At 50.4% G+C, this 23,632-nt stretch overlaps 2 protein-coding genes across 4 annotated transcripts in view; one reads left to right on the top strand and one right to left on the bottom strand.

Moving 5' to 3' along the window:
• The window catches only part of SELENOI (selenoprotein I), a 97,257-nt gene that overhangs the window by 48,040 nt on the left and 25,585 nt on the right, over nucleotides 1-23,632 (top strand). For 2 of the 3 annotated variants that reach the window (XM_083432696.1, XM_083432695.1), the window contains exons 9-10: nucleotides 1,319-1,501; nucleotides 2,433-6,938. In XM_083432696.1, coding sequence (XP_083288822.1) covers nucleotides 1,319-1,501; nucleotides 2,433-2,555 — 306 coding nt within the window. In that variant the 3' untranslated portion in view covers nucleotides 2,556-6,938. Of the gene's footprint in view, nucleotides 1-1,318; nucleotides 1,544-2,432; nucleotides 6,939-23,632 lie in introns of those variants that run through there. The other variant, XM_083432694.1, reaches the window with a different exon arrangement.
• LOC310673966 (sterile alpha motif domain-containing protein 12-like) lies at nucleotides 9,681-12,173 on the bottom strand. Its single transcript, XM_083432828.1, has 3 exons — nucleotides 11,819-12,173; nucleotides 10,610-10,901; nucleotides 9,681-9,899 (listed from the first exon to the last, which is right to left on the bottom strand). Exons 1-3 carry the CDS (start codon nucleotides 11,900-11,902, stop codon nucleotides 9,895-9,897), a joined length of 381 nt encoding a protein of 126 aa, XP_083288954.1. The 5' UTR covers nucleotides 11,903-12,173; the 3' UTR covers nucleotides 9,681-9,894.

Genomic DNA, 23,632 nt, shown 5'->3' with positions numbered 1-23,632 from the left:
CTAAGGGAGCTGGGCATGTTTAGCCTGGAGAAGAGGAGGTTAAGGGGTGATATGATAGCCATGTTCAAATATATAAAAGGATGTCACATAGAGGAGGGAGAAAGGTTCTGCTGCTCCGGAGAAGCGGACACGGAGCAATGGATCCAAACTACAAGAAAGAAGATTCCACCTAAACATTAGGAAGAACTTCCTGACAGTAAGAGCTGTTCGACAGTGGAATTTGCTGCCAAGGAGTGTGGTGGAGTCTCCTTCTTTGGAGGTCATTAAGCAGAGGCTTGACAGCCATATGTCAGGAGTGCTCTGATGGTGTTTCCTGCTTGGCAGGGGGTTGGATTCGATGGCCCTTGTGGTCTCTTCCAACTCTATGATTCTATGATTCTATGAAATAAGAAAAAAAAAGCGCACCCCACCACTGAGACCATTCCATTGTAACTATTCAACCTCCCATAATTTCAACACCTCTTGTGATGGTTTGACCCCTTTCCATTTTAACAGGGCAAATTCCACAGACACCCTCCATATCTCCTCAAAATCATTTCTCCTGCATGTTCCCCGTCTTACCTTAATGGCACACACTAAGTTACCATTACTAGCTATATCCCAGACCTCTTTATACCCTTCTTCCATTTTATATTCTAGTTGCCCCTTCCACTTCCTGGCTATAATAATTCATGCAGCAGTCAATAAATCTGTGAGCAAGCACTTGCGAACCTTCCACCCCATCGTAAATTCAAAATAATGCAACCTCTGGACTTTTGGTCAGCTTTAACCCTGTGGTTTCTGTTACCTCTTTAAACACCCTTTGCCAAAACAAATGTGAATCTTTTTAAGGAAGAAGCTTTTTTAGGAAAAGCCAGCACCTCTTTTTATTTAGGAAAAAACTTCCATATCCTTGGTCTAACTTTTCAGGTTACCTGAACTGGGGAGTTTGCTCAAGGGGCAAAGAGGACAGCCTCAAAGCCAGGAGGGTCCCAGAGTCCCCTTGACAACTATATGGGTTTGCTTGTGCAGAAAGCACCTCCGCTGCCGGCCCCCCAGCGTTGCCCTTGGATTCCTGCCCAAGTGTGGGACTGAGTCTCTTGTTACAGAGGATCCGTCCGCGCTGCAGCAGTAGAGTTCTGCCAGAAGCCCTAGAGCGGTGCCTCTGGAGCAGTGAAGTTCTAGAGCGGCTCCCTCCTAAGTGGTCCTCCAGGAAATGGCCCTGGATAGATTGGAGCGGCTGTTGGTGGAGCAGTGCCTTGCCTTGGAGGGCGGACCTCTCCTCCCATCCTGGTCCTCCCTTACCAGCTGTTCCTCCTCTCCCCCCCCCCCCCCCCAGTGCCGCCTGATCGTCTGCCAGATGAGCAGCACCCGCTGCCAGCCTCTCAACTGGCTGCTCTTCCCGCTGGCCCTGGTCATCTTCGTGGTGCTGACGGGCGTCTTGCCGGAGAGCGAAACCTTCCTCCTCTACCTGCTCACCACCTTCATCACCGTGGCGCACATCCATTACGGAGTCGGCGTGGTAAGTGATCCCGTGGCACGCGTCTGTGTGGCACAGGTAAAGGTAAAGGGACCCCTGACCATTAGGTCCAGTCGTGGCCGACTCTGGGGTTGCAGCGCTCATCTTGCTTCACTGGCCAAGGGAGCCGATGTTTGTCTGCAGTTTTTCTGGGTCATGTGGCCAGCAAGACTAAGCTGCTTCTGGCGAACCAGAGCAGCGCACGGAAACGCCGTTTACCTTCCCGCCGGAGCGGTACCTATATATCTACTTGCACTTTGACGTGCTTTCAAACTGCTAGGTTGGCAGGAGCAGGGACCGAGCAACGGGAGCTCACCCCGTCAAGGGGATTTGAACCGCCAACCTTCTGATCGGCAAGTCCTAGGCTCTGTGATTTAATCCACAGCACCACCCACAGGCAAGGCAAAGGGGAGGCTATAAAGGAGGAGGACACACATTCACAGCGAGACTGCCAACATCGGCCCCTTACCTTAGACTTCCTGCCCATGTAGTTCTGGGCAAACCAATCTGAATCCATCGCCTTCATATTAGCTAGAATCTGCCCCTAGGAGGGAAAAGGGAGAGGAAGGATGATGTTCTGGGGCAGCAAAAGCAGATAAGAGTCCTAGAATTGTTGGGCTGGAAGGAACCCCCAAAGGCCATCTACTCCAGCCCCCTGCAAGGCAGGAATCACAGCTGAGGTGCTGCTTCCCCATCTTTCTGCCCAGGAGCAGAGCAGGTGAGGAAAGAGATATGGGGCAAATTGCTGGGCAGAGCAGAGAAGTAAGTGGAGCTGCCCTGCAGAAGGAGCGTTATATGTAGAATTTGAAGGCAGGCAGAGGAGAAGGAAGGATGGGGCTTGGAGGGGAGGGGGCCATGGTCAGGGGTCTGCCTTCCTGCGACACCCCCCCTCACCTTGCCCGTTCTCTCTACCTCTGCTTTCTCCCCCTCCCAGGTGAGCCAGCTGAGCAAGCACTTCAACATCCGCCCCTTCTCTCTACGAAAGCCCAGCTCCGATTGACTAGACGTGGAGGCGGGAGAGAAGAAATCTGGCCCACCGCCTGCAGGGGCTCTGTGAATGCAGCCCCCCCCCCCATGTAAATACACTTCAGCCATCACCACGGAACTAAAATTTGACCCACTTTGGGTGGCAATGAAGCCTGGCAGCCTTGCAGACGGACGGACCCTTCTCGCACCGCCTCTCTCATGGATGCGCAGGTGGCTGGGCAGGGGCTGAACCACCGCGAACATGTCCTGAACCAGCATGATGCTTCCAGACCAAGCATGGGTCCATGCCACCCAGAACTCTCAAGGGAGACACCCCAAAAACCACAGACGGGCGCCAGGGGCGTCTCTGAAGCTACACAATTGCCGCAACACATCTTCAGGTTACGCTGAGGGCAGCGTGGCCCGCTCTCCGTGGACCCAGCCACGCAAGAGGGTTTTTGTGTGTGTGTGGCTTGAACAAACCAGCTGCTTTAAGTAAGGGGCTTTGGTGGCGGTAATCACACAGTGAAAATGTGACTATTCTATGTAGGTTATATTATCCTTCCATTCACTTCCTCCTCTCCTCCCACCCACCCCTGTTGTGGCTTCCACACGGCCAAACCAGATGTTGAAGCAGGCAGATGCTGTCTCCACTCAACAGAGGAGGAGCCTTCCAGCCCACCCTGTCTGAGCTGCTCTGGAGAGCAAAGCTGCAAAACCTCCTTCACAGCGACACTCTTCTGTGGGATAACCTTTGGGGTGGGAGACCGGCTGTTTCCAAGAACTGTTTTGTCAGCAGGCGTATAACCCTTCTGTGCGTGTCCATTCCGAGTAGCTCTGCTTCCCTCTAGAGGAAATAATCGAGATCTCCTTTCGTCGAAACGGCAAATGAGCTCTGTGTTTGCCTCCATGCCTGGCTCTAGTAGCTGAAGGTGGCTTTCGTCTGTGTTCGTTACCCAAATGCTGTGTTCAGCCATCCTAACCCTGCTTGAACTGTGTGGTGGTGAAGTCTGCGCTGATTCCCCCTCCCTTCTTCTGTTTAATTTCATGAACAAGCCCTGTGTTTGGGGTGGGTACGCCTGTGCGTCCTGGTATGAAGAGGGCAGCCGAAATCCATCTCTTTTGGAACGGTGGCACCTGGAAGAAACCCGAGCGCAGCAAAGGATGTTCCGACGTGATTCCGAGGGCGGGGGCTGCTTATGGCTTCTGCTCCTAAAATGAGAGGGGGCGACCCGCTCTTGTGGGTGACACATTCCACTTTGGGGAGAGAGAGAAATGGGAATTGTGAAATGACTATTTAACCTTTCTTTTTGTAGGCTTAAATCATTATGTCAACAAGCAATGTGAAAATCCAGGAGCCAGTGCTCTTTTCTGCCTCCAGCCCCTTGTAAATAGATCCTTTTCCTTTTCTGTTTTCTTCCCACACTTTAAATGCCTTTTTAAATTTCTTTTGGTGTGTTAATGAGCAAGGGAGGAGCTTGTTCTGACCCTTAGTGAGGCACCTCTCAAAAAACCAGCAGGAAAGAGCCCTGGCCTCTGGGCCTGGATGATGAAACAGAAACAGGTTCTCATTCTTCGCTTGTTTGGTGAATGTTTTCATGGCTATAAAAGGTGAACCAGAGATGGGGAGACTTCTCTCACTCACTCACTTTTTTTTTTTAAATTAAATGATTTTGCACAGAAAAAGTTGGGTGTACAGAGGAAATAGACACGCTTTGAATACTTGACGCTATCACAGCCGAAATGAAATGCAGCAATCAGTTGATAATTTTGGTGCACTGAGTTAGACCCAGCCCAGAGCCGGTTTCCAATTCTGGAGGCGGCTGAGTCAGAGGGAGGGTCTCCTTTATTTTGTGTGTGTGTGTGTTTGACTAATGAATCATTGTGAGAACATGTGTTCCTCTTTGCTTTCTCTCTTTGCTTTGGAAGCAGGGGTTCTCAAATTGACAGTAACTGGCGGCAAAATTGCACAGGCCCTGATGGCATAAGCCGAGATGACGATAATGATGTGACTCACGAAATCATTCCTTGAAGTGCTGCCTTGGAAACATCGTCCATGCTCCAAGGCGCACGTCCAGAGGGGGCCAGGCCAGCACCGAGTGGACGAAAGGACAAAAGGTGTTTAACTTCCTGGCGTCTCCCAAGGCAGGCTTTGCTTGGCTGTCGCCTCTCAAAAGAAACCTGGTTCTGCTTCCCTTACCTATCTAGGCTTCTTGATAAGGAACCTGGTGCCTTAAGAAGATTTGCCTCAAGTTGGAGAAAAGGTCGGCTGTCTTAAGCAGAATGTTGGAAAAGTAGTTGTCCAAGTTAAAGGGAGTACAGCGTAGCATCTTCAGCTGCGGAAACGGGTTTAATTCCTGCTGTTTCGCCATCTTTATTGTTTGAAGCTCATTCGGCAGTCTGGGAGGGACCATTTAACAATTATTATTTCTGTCTCGGGTGTTGGTGGCATCAGGGTTTTTTTGTGTTCATCTCAAATATTCTTCGAAATAAAGGTATTGCATGTTGAAGAGGTGAATGTTTGCCCGCTGCCGCTCTCAGCAGGTGATTGTAAAAACGCTTCGAGGAGTCCGCTCCGAACCCAAACCCGCCTTCTCCTCCCGTTATTCCCTCTGCGACTAAAAGAGGCATCTGAGGCAGAGCTCGTGACACTTCCTTAAACTACTTGCTCCACATTTTGCAGTCCTTTGTCGCCGTCAGAAATCACTGCCCCTCGTTTTTGTACGTCCTGAGAGCGAAATCTTCCTTTCGCTGCCTTGATTCACTGCTTGCCTGTGTAGCTTCGGATGCGCTGCTGGTTGGCTCAGCCTTTTAAGACGCAGTTCTCCGGAGGCGTGGGCAAAGGAGCTGCGGGGAGCGGCACAGCACCCCACCCCAAATCAGTGCCCTGCAATCCTGCAAGATTCAGGCTTGGGTAGTAGCAACCTTTAGTCCAAGCAGTGGTTTGCACAGAGACACGGCCAGCTTTCCCTGTTGCTCAGAAACTCCCTCGCAGGCAGAGAGGTCTAGATGTAGAAAGTCCCTGTGCTTTGCAGAAGCACCTCTCTTCCCCCACCCCAAGCCCAGCTGCAGGCTTGAATAAGATGAATCAGAGCTGGATGCAAACAGCTTGCAAACAGCTGCAACCCAGGCTGGATGCAAACAGCTTGCAAACAGCTGCAACCCTCGGCTGCCCCCCCCCCCCGCCGGCCTTGATTTCAGAGCAGGGTGTTCGGCGCATGAGTCTCCACTGCTGTGAGTGTGCAGGTCATGTGGGGGGGGGGGCTGGGCAGCTATTCCAAAGTGCCATTTTCATTTGAAAAGCGATCCTAGGAAGTAAGATATTTCGTGATAACTTAGAGCAGGGGTGGGGAATAATTGTGTGCCCCCCCCAATCTTGCTGGACTCCTGCTGCCATCAGCCGCAGCCAGCAGTCTAGAGTGATGTGAGCAGGAGCCCAGCAAGATATGGCCCCCCCCCCAGGTTTCTCGCCCCTAACTTAGATACTCTTGTTTGCAATCTCCCCACTAAAAAGGCTCCGCTGCCATCTTGGATTGGTCTGTTTCTCTTTGTAGGAAAGACACACGCCCAGACGGTGTAGTTCAGGCCTTCTTCGCCTTCCTCATGCAGCAAGTTGGACAGCATCTTTGCCCCCCGCCCCCCCAAGAATTGGAAAGGAAGCTCTCGGTACAGAGCTCACCCCTTTAGACAGGACTCGAGAGCTCTCACCTGGAAGGCTTTAACATCACACTTCAGATCTCTTGCGGTTGGGGAGGAAAGTAGCCGGAACCTTTTCTCTGCGTTACAGCCTTACTCTGAAAATGCAGGCAATTGGGAACGGGGATGGACCATGCATGCATTTTGGAGCAGTTTACCTCCTGGGTCTCTGTGGCCCTGGCGACTTTTCTTTTTTTAGAAGCTGATTTTTAAGCTATCACGTGAAAGGCGAGGTTGGAATCCTCCTTTCTCTCCAATGTATTGCATTGTATTAGCTTAGGGGGTCACGTTTTGAATGAGTAGCTTTGCTCGCTGCTTCTTTTGTCCCCTGCTAAATAAGAGGGCGAATGTTCAGTCCCTTGGGCCTCGTTGGTGCTCTCTCTGCCAGGAAGGACCTGGGGGGGTCTCTCCGGCCGGTATTCTGCAAAGCACCGGTTGCGCCAGACTCTGCCAAGGGCTGGGTTGTGTCAAAGCAAACTGACTGTACAGACCATAATTATTATTATTAGTGAGAGAAAATTGCAATAGGAAACCTGTACATTTCTCGCGGCAGATTTACCCGCCACCCCTTCTTCACGCTTCCATCAGGATTCATGTCTGTCTCATATGTACATTGTTCGAGGTTGACAGTCTTGCAAGTGGATTTGGATTCCATTCCATGAAATGCTATTGGTGAATATTTATTGTATTTAAAAACGGAAACAACAAAGCTTCAAAAAAAGAGAACCTATTATGAAATAAAACTTCAATTAAAAAAAATTTCCCAAGCTTTTTAACATCTCTGTCTCATCATCTCTGTGGGTGTTTCTGCTGTGGAAACAGTTTGGGGAGGGGGGTTGCTCTTGCAAGTGCTGAATTAGTGGCTGGAAGCTGGCAAAAGAGCTGCAGCTTCTGCCACTAGACTCTGACCAGGTTGCTAAGGCTGGCTGGGGAGAAAGATGGTGGTGATGATGATGAGAGCCAGTGTGGTGTAGTGGTTGAGAGCGGTAGTCTCGTAATCTGGAGAACCGGGTTCGCGTCTCCGCTCCTCCACATGCAGCTGCTGGGTGATCTTGGGCTAGTCACACTTCTCTGAAGTCTCTCAGCCCCACTCACCTCACAGATTGTTTTTTGTGGGGAGGAAGGGAAAGGAGAATGTGAGCCGCTTTGAGACTCCTCAGGGTAGTGATAAAGCGGGATATCAAATCCAAACTCTTCTTCTTCTTCTTCATGATGAGGAGGAGGAGGAGGAAACGCCCTCCCATCAGATGTCAAAGAGATAACAACTACCTGACATTTAGAAGACATCTGAAGGCAGCCCTGTTTAGGGAAGTTTTTTAATGTGTGACATCTTAATGTATTTTTAATCTTTGTTGGAAGCCGCCCAGAGTGGCTAGGGAAACCCAGCCATTGGGGCGAGGTATAAATAATTTTTATTATTCCTTTTCCCCAGACCTGGACTCAAGGTCTTAATATTGTTTTAATTCTTCTTAGAATTAAAACAATGCAGGAAACAAATTTATAGATAATAAAAACACAGCACTATTAAAAGCTTTTCCTTTAAAAAACAGTGCCCAAAGAAAGGCTTTTTGGAACAAGAAGATCTTCTCATGGCGGTGGCTTCTCTAAGAAGGGGGTTCCAGAGTTGCCCTGGGAACAGCCACCAAGACATCCCTACCAAGTGAGCCTCCCCTGAAGATCTCAAAACGGGGGCTCGTTCGTATGGGGGAAATACTGTTTGAGACGGCCTGGTCCTAAGCCACCAGGCGAGATCCTTGCTCCTCTTGTTTTCTGGGCTTAGGGGGAGCCAGAGAGATGGTGGATCACAGCTTGTCTTGCTCCATGAGGAGTCGAATGCCTCCCAAGGGCTGCCCAAGAAGGTTGAGGATCAGCAGAGTGGGTTTTGAGACAACGGTGAAGACCAAAGAGGAGTTTGCGAAGGGACCTTGGTGGGTCCAGCCAGAGGTAAAAAGGTAAAGGTAAAGGTACCCCTGCCCGTACGGGCCAGTCTTGCCAGACTCTAGGGTTGTGCGCCCATCTCACTCAAAGAGGCCAAGGGCCAGCGCTGTCCGGAGACACTTCCGGGTCACGTGGCCAGCGTGACATCGCTGCTCTGGCGAGCCAGAGCCGCACACGGAAACGCCGTTTACCTTCCTGCTAGTAAGCGGTCCCTATTTATCTACTTGCCCCCGAGAGTGCTTTCGAACTGCTAGGTTGGCAGGCGCTGGGACCGAACAGCGGGAGCGCACCCCGCCGCGGGGATTCGAACTGCCGACCTTTCGATCGGCAAGCCCTAGGCACTGAGGCTTTAACCCACAGCGCCACCCAGCCAGAGGGGGTTGGACTAAATGACCTTTGCGGTCCCCTCCAACTCTATCATTCTATTATTTTAAGTGTGAGGGTGCCTTTTTAGGATAGGGGTGCAGAGATGCAAGAAGGCCTTAAATGCAGTGCTGGTTCCTAATCCTAATGTTCTCTGCCTGCCGGTTTCTTTCTCTCGCTCACCACCTTGTGGCTGAACAACTCTCTGCAGCGCAACATCCCAGCTCCAGCAACGGTCCCTGCTGCACACGTCAAGCTTGCGAAGATAAAAGAATTTAAACACGCAAGGACTCTGCCTCATATATACTAAATCAGGGGTCAGCTAACTCTTTCAGCAGGGAGCCGGTCCACTGTCCCTCGGACCTGGGGGGGGGGCTGGACTATATTTGGGGGGGGAGGAATAAAAAATTAACGAATTACTATGCCCCGCAAATAACCCAGAGATGCATTTTAAATAAAAGCAGACATTCTACTCATGTAAAAACACGCTGATTCCCGGACCGTCTGTGGGCCGGATTGAGAAGGCGATTGGGCAAGATCCGGTCCCCGTGCCTTAGTTTGCCTAACCATGTACTAAACAAATATTTTTGTATGGTGCACTGTAATAAAAGGTGATTTAATTTTGCACGGCAGGAAATAGGTTATGTATCTGTTTTATTTGTAGCATCATACAGTGGTACCTCGGGTTAAGTACTTCATTCGTTCCGGAGGTCTGTTCTTAACCTGAAGCACCACTTTAGCTAATGGGGCCTCCTCCTGCTGCTGCGCTGCTGGAGCACGATTTCTGTTCTCATCCTGAAGCAAAGTTCTTAACCCCAGGTAATATTTCTGGGTTAGCGGAGTCTGTAACCTGAAGCGCCTGTAACCCAAGGTACCACTGTACTGCGCTTCCAGGAAGCAAGTCCTGTTGAATTCAAAATGACAAACACTTTCTCAAACGACAGTTTCATAGTTTTATGTCTCAGCAAATCAGTCTAACTCCTGGTCCACCTAACTCAGTATGGCCCGCCTTGACTGGCAGCATCCCTGCAGGGATCCCACCCCAGCTTGCAGCCCCCAGATGTTGAGCCTCGTACTTTCTGCATGCCTAGCAACTTAGCTTCTGCTGCTGGGCTGCAACCCTTCCCCACACCTACAAAGTGTGGGCCACCCTTCTCTGACCAGATGTTTGCAGGAGACTACAGGCATGGGGGGGGGCAGCCCCCTTCCCCGATAAAACCCACATACTGCCACCCCCGGGGCTGCAAGTTGCCGAGTCCAAACCCCAAAGCAGCTCCTTCCATTCTGCAGTCCTTGAAGCCTGGCCTGGCCCTGGGCTTTGTGCTCCACCGTCCTGCTCGGAGGTCCAGTTGCGGCCAAAGGCTGACACCAAAGCGTGTTCCTTTTTTTGCATCCCAGACAGAGCAGCTCACTTGACAGCGGGCCTCCCTCGATCACGCTGTGTGTGGAAGAACGGAGAAGGGGTTGTTTAGTTTCCTTCAGAAATATTGCAAGACCGCTAATCAAAACACTTCCATCAGCGGAACTGGCGCTGCTACAGGTGCGATGAGCACCCGCTCCACATTTTGAGAACTCAGACTGGCAGCACCCGCACTTTGGAACTCCCTGCCTAATGTGATGTATTAGTGATGTTTTTGGGGATGTGTGATGTAGCATGGGGATTAGCAGCCAATAAAAGTTTGGGGGCTCTTTCGTTGGGGCTTCCATCCTGTTCCACCTAGTGGCAGGTGGGAGTCCTGTCATGACAGCTGCTGTTTTGCTCTGGTATTCCTGGCTGGTGTCCTTGGTTTTTGTCCAAGGGAGCCTTCAGATTTCTCCGTTAACTGGGATACATTTTATTAAATAAATCAATGCCCTCGGTCTCCCCACCCCCACCCCTACACATTCTGCTTCCTTTCCAGTCCCTGTAAGGACTTTGACAACACCCAGTAGGCAGTGGCGTAGCGTGGCTTGTCAGCACCCGGGGCAAGGCAAGTAATTTGCGCCCCCTAACCCGTGGATTTGCTCCCCCTAACCCTACCCCCCAGATGTTGCGCCCGGTGCGGCCGCCCCCCCCCTGCTCCCCCCGCGCTACGCCACTGCCAGTATGTGGGCACAGTTATGGGGCACCCATGCGATTCCTCACCCGTTTTGGGTGCCCGTCCTCACCTCCTGTAATGTCCAGCAAGTCTTTCATCTCCTGCTGAATGCGGAGGTGCAGGACTTCGTGCAACAGCTCCTGCCGCAAGCTCCAGGGCGCAACCCCCATGCGCTCCAGCGTCTCGTCCGTCAGACGCAGCAGGGCTTTTCCAGAGATGGCATGGCTGTGTGCCGCTTCCAGGAGGGGCTTCCGCTGAGCCCCCAGGGACCCTCGGCTCAGCCAGGAGCAGACCTCGGAGACGGTCCACTGGGCCACTGGCCGCCCCACCTGGTCCTCCTCTTCCAAGTCCTCCTCCAAGCCCTGCAGGGCAGAAGTTTGGCAGGCTGATTTCTCTGCCCTCCGCTTTTGAATTCACCCCATCCAACCTCAAGCACGGACATAATAAAGTAAAAAAATCTAGCCTTTTGTTTGGAGCCCTTTAAGATGAGTTGACCAATCCAGAACAGTGGGAGGAGGAGGAGCAAGGGCCTCATTCGGCTCCCTCTTACTCTCCTTTTGGAGAAAATGATGTGTGATTTTGCTCTGTCTCCTTTGGGGTTCTGGGGATCTGGCATGATTCCCAGATCTTTGCAGCTCTTTCTAGTAAGTACCATAATAATTAAGATTATTCGCCGGCACTTTGCAGAAATCAATTATCTCCAAATGTGGCAGCCTCGAATTTACGAGTCCAGAGTCTGTGCCATGCAGCAGAAGGCAGCGTTTTGGAGTCTCTCTGCAGCTGCCACCTGGGCTCGCTTGTCAACAGTTCTGATAATCAAGATGTTTCTCTTCCTTAAATTATGACTAGTATCTTGTAAACTGTGGCTCAGCCTTGCGTTTGGCACTGCCAAGCAAAGTGTCAGCCCACCCAAGCTTCATGCAGCCTCACAGTTTAGAGGAGTTAGAACAATAAAACAAATATTAAGGATTGGAATATTAATAAAGGAGAAGAACTTTGAAAATGTTAGGAGTCAATTTTATTAGAAATATGAATTTGGAGAACTGTCATACAGGTGATATAATGAAATTCAGTTAGAGGGGATTCGAGGAAGTCAGTTATCAATGTTAGGAGAATAAGATATCTAAGGAATAATCCTTTTTGTGTTTAGTTTATTGTATTGTAAAGTGTTTTTCTTTGTTGTGTGTTTTGTAATGTCTTTTTTTGTCATAAATGTGGAAAACCAATAAAAAAGTTTTTTTGGGGAAAAGAGAGGTTGGCGTAGAATAAATGCACTCACCGCTTCTGCAGTTGTGGGCTCTCCCAGTTGAGCTGCCAGGCCGTTCAGGACCCCCGCCAAGCCGCTCCCGGGACTGGTCTCCATGAGGACCCTGCGGTGGAAGAGGCAGGGGTCGGAGGCTGCAAGGTGGCGGCAGCAGGTGAGGGGCTACCTGCAGACAAGGTGGGAAAGAGATCGAAGCAGAGTAAGAGAAAGGGGTAGAAGCAGAGGCGCCTGAGCTGCAGAGACTGGTGTCCCCATGGAGACTTTTTGAGTAAATGCAAAGGGCTGCAACAGAGAGAACTAAAAGGGGGGGGACCCCCTCCCAACTCAGCTGCCAAACATTCCCCTCTAAAGCAGCCTCAACCAGCAAGTGATAGGCAGTGCACAGCCATCGTGGCGAGCAGCCATTGACAGCCCTCTCCTCCTCCATGAATTGGTCCTCACTGCCTCCTGTGGCGGGGAGTTCCACAGTTCAGCTAGGCAGAGTCAAGTTTCTCCTTTCCCCTTCCTGTTTTGTGGAATCTTTTGTTAGACCTCCAGCTGGTCCCTGCTTCACACCCAACATCTTAGTCAAACATGAGCCACTCTGATAAGCACTAAATGCTTGTTTTCCTGCTTTTCCTGTGCTGCCCACATTCTCTACCCACATTCTTTTCTTGCCATCCAACCTTCCTCCCTTTTGAAATTTCTGGGTATCACCAAGCTGCAGCTTATTTACTGACATTCGTTGCACACATCCAGCTTCCAAATGCTGCCACCTTTTGATGCTGAGCTCCAAACCCACCCCAGCATTGCATTTTATTGCATTTGAATATTTTGCTGGAAGCGGCCCAGAGTGGCTGAGGAAACCCAGCCAGATGGGCGGGGTTTAAATAAATTATTATTATTATTATTATTATTATTATTATTATTATTATTATTAGCACCATTCATGCTGCTGCAAGCTAATAGGCTTAAGACGGAACATCCCTGGGGATGCATTTGTTTTGCAAATGGGCACTAAGCAAAGTTGACTGATTGCTTCCCTCTCTCTCCCTCTCCACATACACACTTTTGTGTTACTCTGTTTGTGTGTGCAGGCATATCCTTAGGTACTGTATCCCTGAAGGAGCGTCTCCACCCCCATGGTTCTGCCCGGACACTGAGGTCCAGCTCCGAGGGCCTTCTGGCGGTTCCCTCACTGCGAGAAGCCAAGTTACAGGGAACCAGGCAGAGGGCCTTCTCGGTGGTGGCACCCGCCCTGTGGAACACCTTCCCACCAGATGTCAAAGAGAAGAACAACTACCAGACTTTTAGAAGACATCTGTTTAGGGAAGTTTTTAATTTTTGACGGACTATTGTATTTTAATATTTTGTTGGAAGCCACCTAGAGTGGCTGGGGAAACCCAGCCAGATGGGCGGGGTATAAATAATAAATTGTTGTTGTTGTTGCCTGCAAATGCTGATCAACAGTGGGACGGTCTCCCTCAGAAGCTGGTGGACTGTCCTTCCTTGGAGGTCTTTAAGCAGAGGTTAGATACCTGTCAGGGATTCTTGAGCTACAGTGGGCTGGACTAGATGGCCCTCATGGTCCCATCCAACCCGACAATGTTATGTTTCTGTGACCTCAGCTGCTTACAGGCTGTTATAAGAAAAACTGCTCCCTTTCCCTTATGGGGTATTCCCGAGCCTGTATAGAGTCCTTAAGTGGGTTCCCTCTTGGTAGGAGAAAACAACAGGGGGTCTTCGCTCCCCAAACGCAAGAGGAAGGAGAACCCTGAACAATGGTGCGCAAGCCCTTATATAGATTTTTGAAATTGCCCACCCTGTAATCCAAAACCACCTCCCAAGACATCATACATACACCACAGAAGGAGGCGGTCTACAGCAGAAATCCTACAGCAGAAATCAGGATACCTGATAATGGTCACTGACTGCATTACCTGGGCAGCCTGGCCATTCTTTTGTGGTGGTTAATACTCTCGTTCCTGAGTCCACGTCACAGGCTCACCCTATTCCTACACAAATACTCAAATACTCCCTTAAGACAGGATTTCCCAGCAAAAAGACAATGGGAAGGCTTTTCCCATTTGCCTCCCTTCCTGCAGGGGAATATTTGAGGTCACTGGGAGAGTTGAAATAATGATAAAAATAATAAAAATAAATTTTATTTATTCCCGGCCAAAGCCGGGCGCTGCAGGATTGCTCTCCTGTTCTATTTCAGACAGGTGGTTCATCTATTTAGACATGTGTGCATTTATGAAGATCTATTCTATATTCTATATTGAGGGGACGCGGGTGGCGCTGTGGGCTAAAGCCCCAGCGCCTAGGGCTTGCCGATCGAAAGGTCGGCGGTTCGAATCCCCACGGCGGGGTCTGCTCCCGTTGTTCGGTCCCAGCGCCTGCCAACCTAGCAGTTCGAAAGCACCCCCGGGTGCAAGTAGATAAATAGGGACCGCTTACTGGCGGGAAGGTAAATGGCGTTTCCGTGTGCGGCTCTGGCTCGCCAGAAGCGGCTTTGTCATGCTGGCCACGTGACCCGGAAGTGTCTTCGGTCAGCGCTGGCCCCCGGCCTCTTTGAGTGAGATGGGCGCACAACCCCAGAGTCTGTCAAGACTGGCCCGTACGGGCAGGGGTACCTTTACCTTACCTATTCTATATTTGAGACCTTAAAATTCTTATCGCACAGGCTGCGCAGCACAGGTTGTCCTGAGCACCACACACGTCTCAAGCAGGAGCCCGGGGAGAGTCTGAGATGCCAAATTAAATGAAGCCCCTGCATTTGAGGGAGGGGCCTCTGCAGAGGCGCCTCCCACTGCCCAGCTGGATCTGGAGACATTTCCAGGGCTAAAAAGAGATGTGGAAAATGGTCTCGCTATTGTTACCATACATAAAGAGCATAAAGAAGGCTGATCGCCGAAGAATGGATGCTTTTGAATTCTGGTGCTGGAGGAGACTCTTGAGAGTCCCATGGACTGCAAGAAGATCCAACCTCTCCATTCTGAAGGAAATCAGCCCTGAGTGCTCACTGGAAGGACAGATCCTGAAGCTGAGGCTCCAAGACTTTGGCCACCTCATGAGAAGAGAAGACTCACTGGAAAAGACCCTGATGTTGGGAAAGATGGAGGGGAGAAGGGGACGACAGAGGACGAGATGGTGGGACAGTGTTCTCGAAGCGACCAGCATGAGTTTGACCAAAGTGCGGGAGGCAGTGGAAGACAGGAGGGCCTGGCGTGCTCTGGTCCAGGGGGTCACAAAGAGGCGGACACGACTAAACGACTATCAAGAAATTGTTATCATGGGGGACTCAGGCTGAGCATCCAGTCGTCTCCTGACAGGTTGCAGCCTGTGAACTCACCTGCCTCCCCAGCAAAGGCTTCAGGGGCTTCGTTCGGCTGTGCCCCCCACCGCAGAAGATCTCCTCAGTCCTCCTGCCTGTCTCCAGACCTGCCTCGGAAATGATCTCAGTTGTTTTGCCTTGGTCTGCATGCTCCTCCCTGGAGTTCAGGCCCAGGCAGGATCGGACTCTGTCTCCTGGCTTGCTGCCAAGCCGCCGACATGCCCTTTCGTGTTCCTGATAGAGCGAGTGTTGCAGAAATCTGCTAGAAGGTTGCTCTCCGTCTCCTCTTCCCCCGGCATACGAAAGTTTGCCTAATCTGATAAGCACCCGAGTTTCACTTGTGCACAATCTTCAATGCGCACACCCAGGTGCGTGGGCACACAATATCACATCCCTTTTAATGACAGGGCAATGTTTAAGTGAATAGCCCAACCACCATGTCTGTAGATTGCGAAAAGGAAACTTTGCTTCAAATCTCTTGGGGTGTAGGAACCGACTCTGGTTAATCCCTGAGGAACAGAAGGCCCTTTGCTCACGCTCTCTTATTTATTACTGCACTGTATATCCAAAAGCTGTGAGCACTGTTATAAGAATTTTAAGGTCTTAGATATGTAATAAATGTTCATAAATGTACCAATGTACCAAGCAAACACGTTCATAAATATATAAACCACATGTCTGAAACCCCACAGAAAAAAAGTCCTGAACAAATTGACCTCAAATATTTCTCTACAAGGTCAAAGTGGGAAACCTACCCGTTGTCTCTTTCCTCACAAATCCTGTCTTAAGGGCACATTTAAGATATGAACAGGGTGCGAGCCTGTGACCTGGCTCAGGAACTAAGTATTTATCATTACAAAAGACTGGCCAGGCTCCCCAGGGTATCCAATCAAGTGACCATTAACAGGCAACCTGCCAGACAGGAGGTAAACAATGCACTCAGATTTCTGTTGTAGACCACCCCTTTCTGTGATGTACGTATGATGTTTCTGGGGTGGTCTTGAACTCCAGAGCGGGCAATTTAAAATGTCTATATAAGGGTGGGCACACCTTGGTTCTGGGTTCTCCTCCCACCTGCGTGTGACGGGGGCATCCTGTTGCAACAGTTCAATAAAGATCAGGCTTATGAGCTGCTTTGCTTCTCAATATTCTCTGGTTGGCCTCTGTCATTTTCTCCGACTGATGGAGAACCTGCAAAGGACTCAGTAAGGGCTCTTGTGTCCCCCATAAGGGAATAAGGGCAGTTTTCCATTTATTACAGCACTGCCATTTAAATGAGTTCTGGTGAACATCCAGGGAGGCTGCAGGACCAGGCCAAAGGTGGCCGATCTAGTCCAGCATCCTCTTCACACAAGTGGTCAAATGCCCCCAAGAACCTAGGAATCCAGATAGAGTGCCTCTGGACCTGGAGGTTCAGTAAGAACGTAATAAGATTCCACTGGATCACGCCAAGGGGAACCCATCTAGTCCAGCATCCTGTTCTCACAGTGGCTGAGATGTTGCCCGTGGGAAACCAGCAGGCAGGATACGAGCACAAGAACAACTCTCTCTTCCTGCACTTTCCAGCAACTGGTGTTCGGAAACATGGAGTGCCTCCAACATTTAAAATGCACCCAGGGCTAGCAAAGGTAAATTAAAGAACTGCATAATGTTTAGAAGACATCTGAAGGCTGCCCTGTATTGGGAGGTTTTTAATGTTTGGTATTTTACTGTGTTATATATATATATGTTGTGGAGGGGCGTGGGTGGCGCTGTGGGTTAAACCACAGAGCCTGGGGCTTGCTGATCAGAAGGTCGGTGGTTCGAATCCCCGTGACGAGGTGAGCTCCCATTGCTCGGTCCCTGCTCCTGCCAACCTAGCAGTTCGAAAGCATGTCAAAGTGCAAGTAGATCAATAGGTACCACTCCGGCAGGAAGGTAAACGGTGTTCACACTGCTCTGGTTCGCCAGAAACGGCTTAGTCATGCTGGCCACATGACCCGGAAGCTGTACGCCGGCTCCCTCGGCCAGTAAAGCGAGATGAGTGCTGCAACCCCAGAGTCGGCCACGACTGGACCTAATGGTCAGTGGTCCCTTTACCTTTATATATGTTGTGGGACGCGGGTGGCGCTGTAGGTTAAACCACAGAGCCTAGGACTTGCTGATTGGAAGGTCGGCGGTTCGGAAACCTTGTTTCTTCCAATTCTTCGCTAATAATATTCTCTTTTGCCAAGCCCAGCCTGGCTCCAGTGCCACTGCCCCTCCCAGGTGTGAGTACACCTGTGCTCTAGCCCCACCCACAAGGAGCTCCCACCTTGAGCACACAAGCTTTGGGGCTGCATCCTGCCTGGATCTTGGACACCCAGCACAAACATTTGCATGCCCGATACCAGGTGCAGCCTGCTGGAGACACCTGGCCAAGGATGCTCTCTGGCAGGCTGGACCACTCAGACATCGCCATGGTCCCTTCCCTCTCTGTGCTCCTTGCAAGCTGCCTGCCCCTGCTATTAGGAGTTGCTTGGGATGGAGGTGAAGCCCCCAAGGTAAGCCTCTTGCATTGATTCTCCCCCAGGGCGTCCTCCTCCCCCTACATTTGGGGGGGGGGTCCTAAAACTTGAGCAGTTATGCCCCCCCCCCTTTGCAACCAGTAAGGAGGGCTAGGCAACCAGTTACCTTCTTCAGTCGGGTTGTTCCATGACAGATCACCACAATTCTGTATAAAACAAAACAAAAAAACCCTACTGCATCTCAGACTTTGATTAAAATTGCTGTACTTGATGATCCCACATGTCAAATTCACTGCTGTGAATTGTTGCTGCTGCTGCTGCTGTTATGTTTATGTGCGGCACATACTTCCAGCACATATAAATAATGAAAAGAATGAATTTGATGAATCACTGAATTGAATTTTATTATTTCGGTCACAGACCAGTTCCAGCCCACATACAATATCAAGGAAGTCATAAAACATGATAGGGATACATTTGAATCTGCAATTAGGGACAATACAGATATATATATATATGTAAAATAAAACTTAGTCACTAACATATAACCTAAAATTATCATTTAAAACCTTACTCATTATGATAGCACAGCTTGTTCCCTAAGTTATATGGCAATCGCACAGAATTTGGCTACCCAAATTTGAATGATGAATCCCTTATATCGTATATGTTTGAGAAATTTGTTCTTCTCTCTTTTGTTTTTTTAATCATGATTTTTATTGAGTTTTCCGTATTTCATTCCATTTTAATTACACAAATCCATAACTTAAAACATTGCTCACACAAAGCACCAGCCTCCTTCCCCCCCTCTTTCTGACATATTTTACCAATTCCTCACATTTCTATGTTCTTCTCTCTTTTGTATTTGTTAATAAGTTGGAAATTCGGGGGGTGGGATGGGGACTGTTAAAAGAAAAAAGAACTGGTCCGGTTCTGGCCAAGGGCTTTGGAGCTGACGGAGGTTGAAGCCAAGTTATTCTCACTACAAAGCTTTGAGTCATTTTAACTGGTGTAGCTGTGCCTCCCCAGCAGTGGCGTAGCGTGGGTTGTCAGCACCTGGGGCAAGGCAAGTAATTTGCGCCCCCCCCCCCGCTGCACTGTCCCTACCCCAGATAGTCCCTCGCTCTCTCTCCGCACCGCACCGCACGCCTGGCACCCCCCCCTCCACAGTGGGTGGCGACCCCTGCAGTGAGAGTGAGTGAGCCAGGTAGGGGCAGAGAGCTGCGAGTGCGAGTGCGCCCCCCCCAGGTGTTGCGCCCGGTGCAGCCGGCCCCCCTGCACCCCCAATGCTACACCACTGCTCCCCAGACATCCTGGGGGGCTGTGGCTTGGTGGTGGGGTGTGCTGAGAGGGATCCCAAACGGGGACCCCTTGATGCAGTCTGGGGGGCTTCACAGAGCGCCTGTCCCCAGGATTATGACCCTTGTGGATAAGCCCAGAGTATCAGGGGAACCGGCTACCTTGCAAAGGATGCTGCCTCACAGGAACCCAAATTTGCTCCCCCCCCCTTGACCCCCTTCAAGGATTGCCCCATGGAAAACGCGCCAGGCCTTCCCCAACACCACCAGGGCTGCCCCACCTCTTCTGCAAAAAACTGAGTTTTGCATGCAGGGCGGGGGACATATCCTGCCCTTCCAGAAGCCAGGAAGAAGCACATGTAAATCTTCCTGCAGAGGATGTTTGCTCTCTGAGATGTACATGTTGATGAATGTGCGTGAGCAGAGTCTTGATCCCAAGGAGGCTGGCAAGGAAGGCTTGTAGGTCCTGCAATAAACAGAAATCTGCCCTTATTCCCTTATGGGGGACACAAGAGCCCTCATAGAGTCCTTTGCAGGTTCTCCATCGGTCGGGGAAAATAACAGAGGCCAACCAGAGAATACTGAGAAGCAAAGCAGCTTGTAAGCCTGATCTTTATTGATCTGTTGCAACAGGGTACTCCCCTCACACGCAGGAAAGGAGGAGGACCCAGAACCTAGGTGTGCCCGCCCTTACATAGACATTTTAAATTGCCCACCTTGGAGTCCAAGACCACCCCCCAGAAACATCATACCTACATCACAGAAAAGGCGGTCTACAGCAGAAATTTGAAGGTTCTTGTTTTTCCTGTCTTCCAGGTTATCTGATGATGCTTTATGTGATTACCTTTCCTGGTAGTCTGCCCATTTCTTTGAGATGGTGATTTCCCAATTCCTGAGACAATGGGAAGGTTCCCTCACCCGCTCCCTCCTTGCAGGGAAAACATTTGGCCAGTTTGGGAGTCAAAATGGTTTCAGGGAGTCAAAATGGTTTCAGAGTGGTCTTCCTGTGGTGCTCCAGACATGTGGTCCCCATATCTATGTACATGCTAGATTGGTACATTTATGAACATTTAATATACATATAAGACCTTAAATTTTTCATTTCAGTCCCAAAACAAGGGCTGAAGAGGGAGACACGCACCCCATAGAAGAGGGGAAAATGGAGGCTGCATTTAAAGCCCTCCCCCACCACACAAAGAGTCCTGGGAACTGTAGTCTAAGGGTGCAGGGAATTGTAGCTCTCTGAGGGGTGAACTATAGTTAAGGACATAAGAAGAGCTTGGTGGATCAGGCCCACGGCTCATCTCGACCAGCATCCTGTTCTGACAGCAGCCTACCAGATGCCCATCACTGTGGGAGGGAGTTCCGTAGTTTATGCGCTGCGTGAAGAAGGTCTTTCTTCTCAGGATTGTTCTTTGGAGTGGGGGTGGGGGAATGTGCTTTTAAATGTGAGGTAAAGGTAAAAGGTCAAGGACCCCTGGACGGTTAAGTCCGGTCAAAGGTGATTATGGGGTTGTGGCGCTCATCTCACTTTCAGGGAGCCGGCATTTGTACGCAGACAGCTTTCTGTGTCATGTGGCCAGCAGGACTAAACCGCTTCTGGCGCAACGGGACACCGTGACGGAAGCCAGAGCGCACAGAAACGCCATTTACCTTCCCACCAGAGTGGTACCTACTGATCTACTTGCGCTGATGTGCTTTCGAACTGCTAGGTTGGCAGAAGCTGGGACAGAGCAACGGGAGCTCACTCCATTACGGGGATTCGAACCACTGACCTTCCGATCAACAAGCCCAAGAGGCTCAGTGATTTAGACCACAGCGCCACCCGCGTCCCCTCACTTTTAAATGTATGGTATATGTGGCCCCAATGCATTGTGCATCTGTGAAACTGGGTTCACGAAAGGCCACTTTCTGGCACAACCTTAAGGTCTCGCCTCTCTTTCCTCCTAGTGCCTCAGAAGTCGCTCGGAGGGTGTCGATTCTTGTGGGCCCCGAGTCAAGAGACAAGCTGGTGAGTGAAAAGGGACCCTCAGAGGCAGGGCTGGACTCAGTATAGGTTCAGCTCCTCCTTTGCGTCCAAGGCACATTGCTGAAGAGAGGCACATCCTACCTCCTTGCTCACCTCTGCCCAGTCATGCGCCCCCAATCAAAACACCCACATTCCATAAGGCCTCACACAATCCTAGCGTTGGAAGGGACCCCGGGGGCCGCCCAGTCTGGCCCCCTGCAATGCAGGCAGTGGCGGAACTTGGGGTCTCAAATTTCAGCTTTTTCTGCTGCCGCATCACACGGTTGACTCATGTTAAGGTTGTGGTCTGTTTGCTAAGACCCCTAGAACCTTTTCACATCGTGAGCCAGGTGTCCCCCATTTTATATCTGTGCATCTGGTTCTTCCTGCCCAAGCAGTGCCAGATTTACGTATAAACTAAACAAGCTGTAGCTTAGGGCCCTACTCTTTTGGGCCCCCCCCCCCAAAAAAAACATACTTCTTCTTAATTGTGTTTCAGTTCAACGATTACTTTGATAAAATGCATATTTTGTTATGTGCAAATGACTTTAGATACCATATAAATTACCATATAGCATATATTCAACACAAAAAAACAGTGGCAATTTGTTGTTGACAAAGGACAGCTGGACATATAAAGGGCCGCATTACCTTCAGGAGCTGAGGGCAGGAGTCAGCAAACTTTTTCAGCAGGGGGCCGGTCCACTGTCCCTCAGACCTTGTGTGGGACTGGACTAGATATGGGGGGATGAACAAATTCCTATGCCCCACAAATAACCCAGAGATGCATTTTAAATAAAAGGGCACATTCTACTCATGTAAAAACACGCTGATTCCAGGGCTGTCTGTGGGCCGGATTGAGAAGGCGATTGGGCCAGATCTGGCCCCCAGGCCTTAGGTTGCCTACCCATGGCTTGCAGCGGTTCTCAACCTGTGGGTCCCCAGATGTTGTTGAACTACAACTCCCATCATCCCTGAGCTCTGGCCTTGCTAGCTAGGGGTGATGGGAGTTGTAGTTCAACAACATCTGGGGACCCACAAGGTCTCATCAAACCTAAATCCAGCCCTGTGCCCAAGTGTCGAATAGATGCACACACACACACACAGAGGTAAAGGTAAAGGGACCCCTGACCATTAGGTCCAGTCGTGGCCGACTCTGGGGTTGCGGCGCTCATCTCCCTTTATTGGCCGAGGGAGCCGGCGTACATCTTCCGGGTCATGTGGCCAGCATGACTAAGCCGCTTCTGGCGAACCAGAGCAGTGCACGGAAACCCCCTTTACCTTCCCGCCAGAGCGGTACCTATTTATCTACTTGCACTTTGATGTGCTTTTGAACTGCTAGGTGGGCAGGAGCAGGGACCGAGCAACGGGAGCTCAACCTGTCGCGGGGATTTGAACCACTGACCTTCTGATCGGCAAGCCCTAGGCTCTGTGGTTTAACCCACAGCGCCACCCGCGTTGCATTAGGTCCATAAATTACCATAAAACATATTCAACACAAAAAAACCACAAAAATTACCATATAGCATATATTCAACACAAAACACAGCTGGACATATAAAGGGCCCCATTACCTTCAGTAGCTTAGGGCCTCATCAAACCTAAATCCAGCCCTGTGCCCAAGTGTTGAATACATGCGCACGCGCGCACACACACACACACACACACAGAGAGAGAGACAATGTATTAAAACATACAGTTCATTACAAGAAAAATATTGAAGCTGCACCAGCCATATCTTAAAAAGCAACCCGGAATAAGAAGTGGTGTCCTGACTTACCCAGGGGGCACCCGGAGTGGGGGGTGCTGAGGCAGGACCCCCCCCCATACAACTCACTGGCTCTGCTCTCACCCAGCTGCCTGGCGCAGGGGCGGAGGTGTTGTTCTGCGCCCACGCTTGTCTGCTTTCTCCCCCAGGCCTGACCCGTGGCGCTGCCTACCTCAAGCTCTCCCCGGGGTCCTCAGCGCCCTTAGACTCCGTGCAGGTGCAGCAGTTCCTCCAGGCGGTGAGCGTCCCCCGGGATGTGGCTGGCACATCAAGCAGCATCGCCAGCCTGGACGTCACGACCAGTGAGTAAAGGAAAGGGCCTCCTGGGGCTGTTCCAGAGCCACCTTCACAAACCATCTTGCTCTCTATCTGCTTCAAGCTTCTGGTCCTCAAGGGGTTGGGTTTATTGTACCTTGACTCTGTGTCTCCAGGCTTGCCTTATCTGGTGAGATCACCTTCTGAGGCCCTCCTTCGTGTGCCTCCACCTCAAGAAGTCCAGGGGGTGGCAACAGGAGAGCGGGGCCTTTTCTGCAGTGGCTCCCCGTCTGTGGAATGCTCTCCCCAGGGAAGTTTGCCTGGCGCCTTCATTATACACCTTTAGGCACCAGGCAAAAACGTTCCTTTTTAACCAGGCCTTTGGTTGATCTCATATACATCCTATGTCCTTTTAAAATGTAGGGTTTTGCGGGGGGGGGCGGTTATTGGGGTGTTGTTTTTTATTCTGATTACATATATTGTGGTTTTTATGTTGATATTTTCTGTGAACTGCCCTGAGACCTCTGGGTATAGGGCGGTAGATAAACCCAATTAATAACAATAACAACAACTTATTATTTATACCCTCCCATCTGGCTGGGTCTCCCCAGCCACTCTGGGCGCAGCTCCCAACAGAATATTGAAAATGCGATAAAAGATCAAACATTAAAAAGTTCCTCAAACAGGGCTCCCAACCT

This window comes from Podarcis tiliguerta, assembly GCF_965153285.1.
Source record: "Podarcis tiliguerta genome assembly, chromosome: 3".
NCBI classification, from domain to species: Eukaryota; Metazoa; Chordata; class Lepidosauria; order Squamata; family Lacertidae; genus Podarcis; species Podarcis tiliguerta.
Note: the sequence above shows the minus strand (reverse complement) of the source record. Positions and strands in the feature narration are given on the sequence as shown.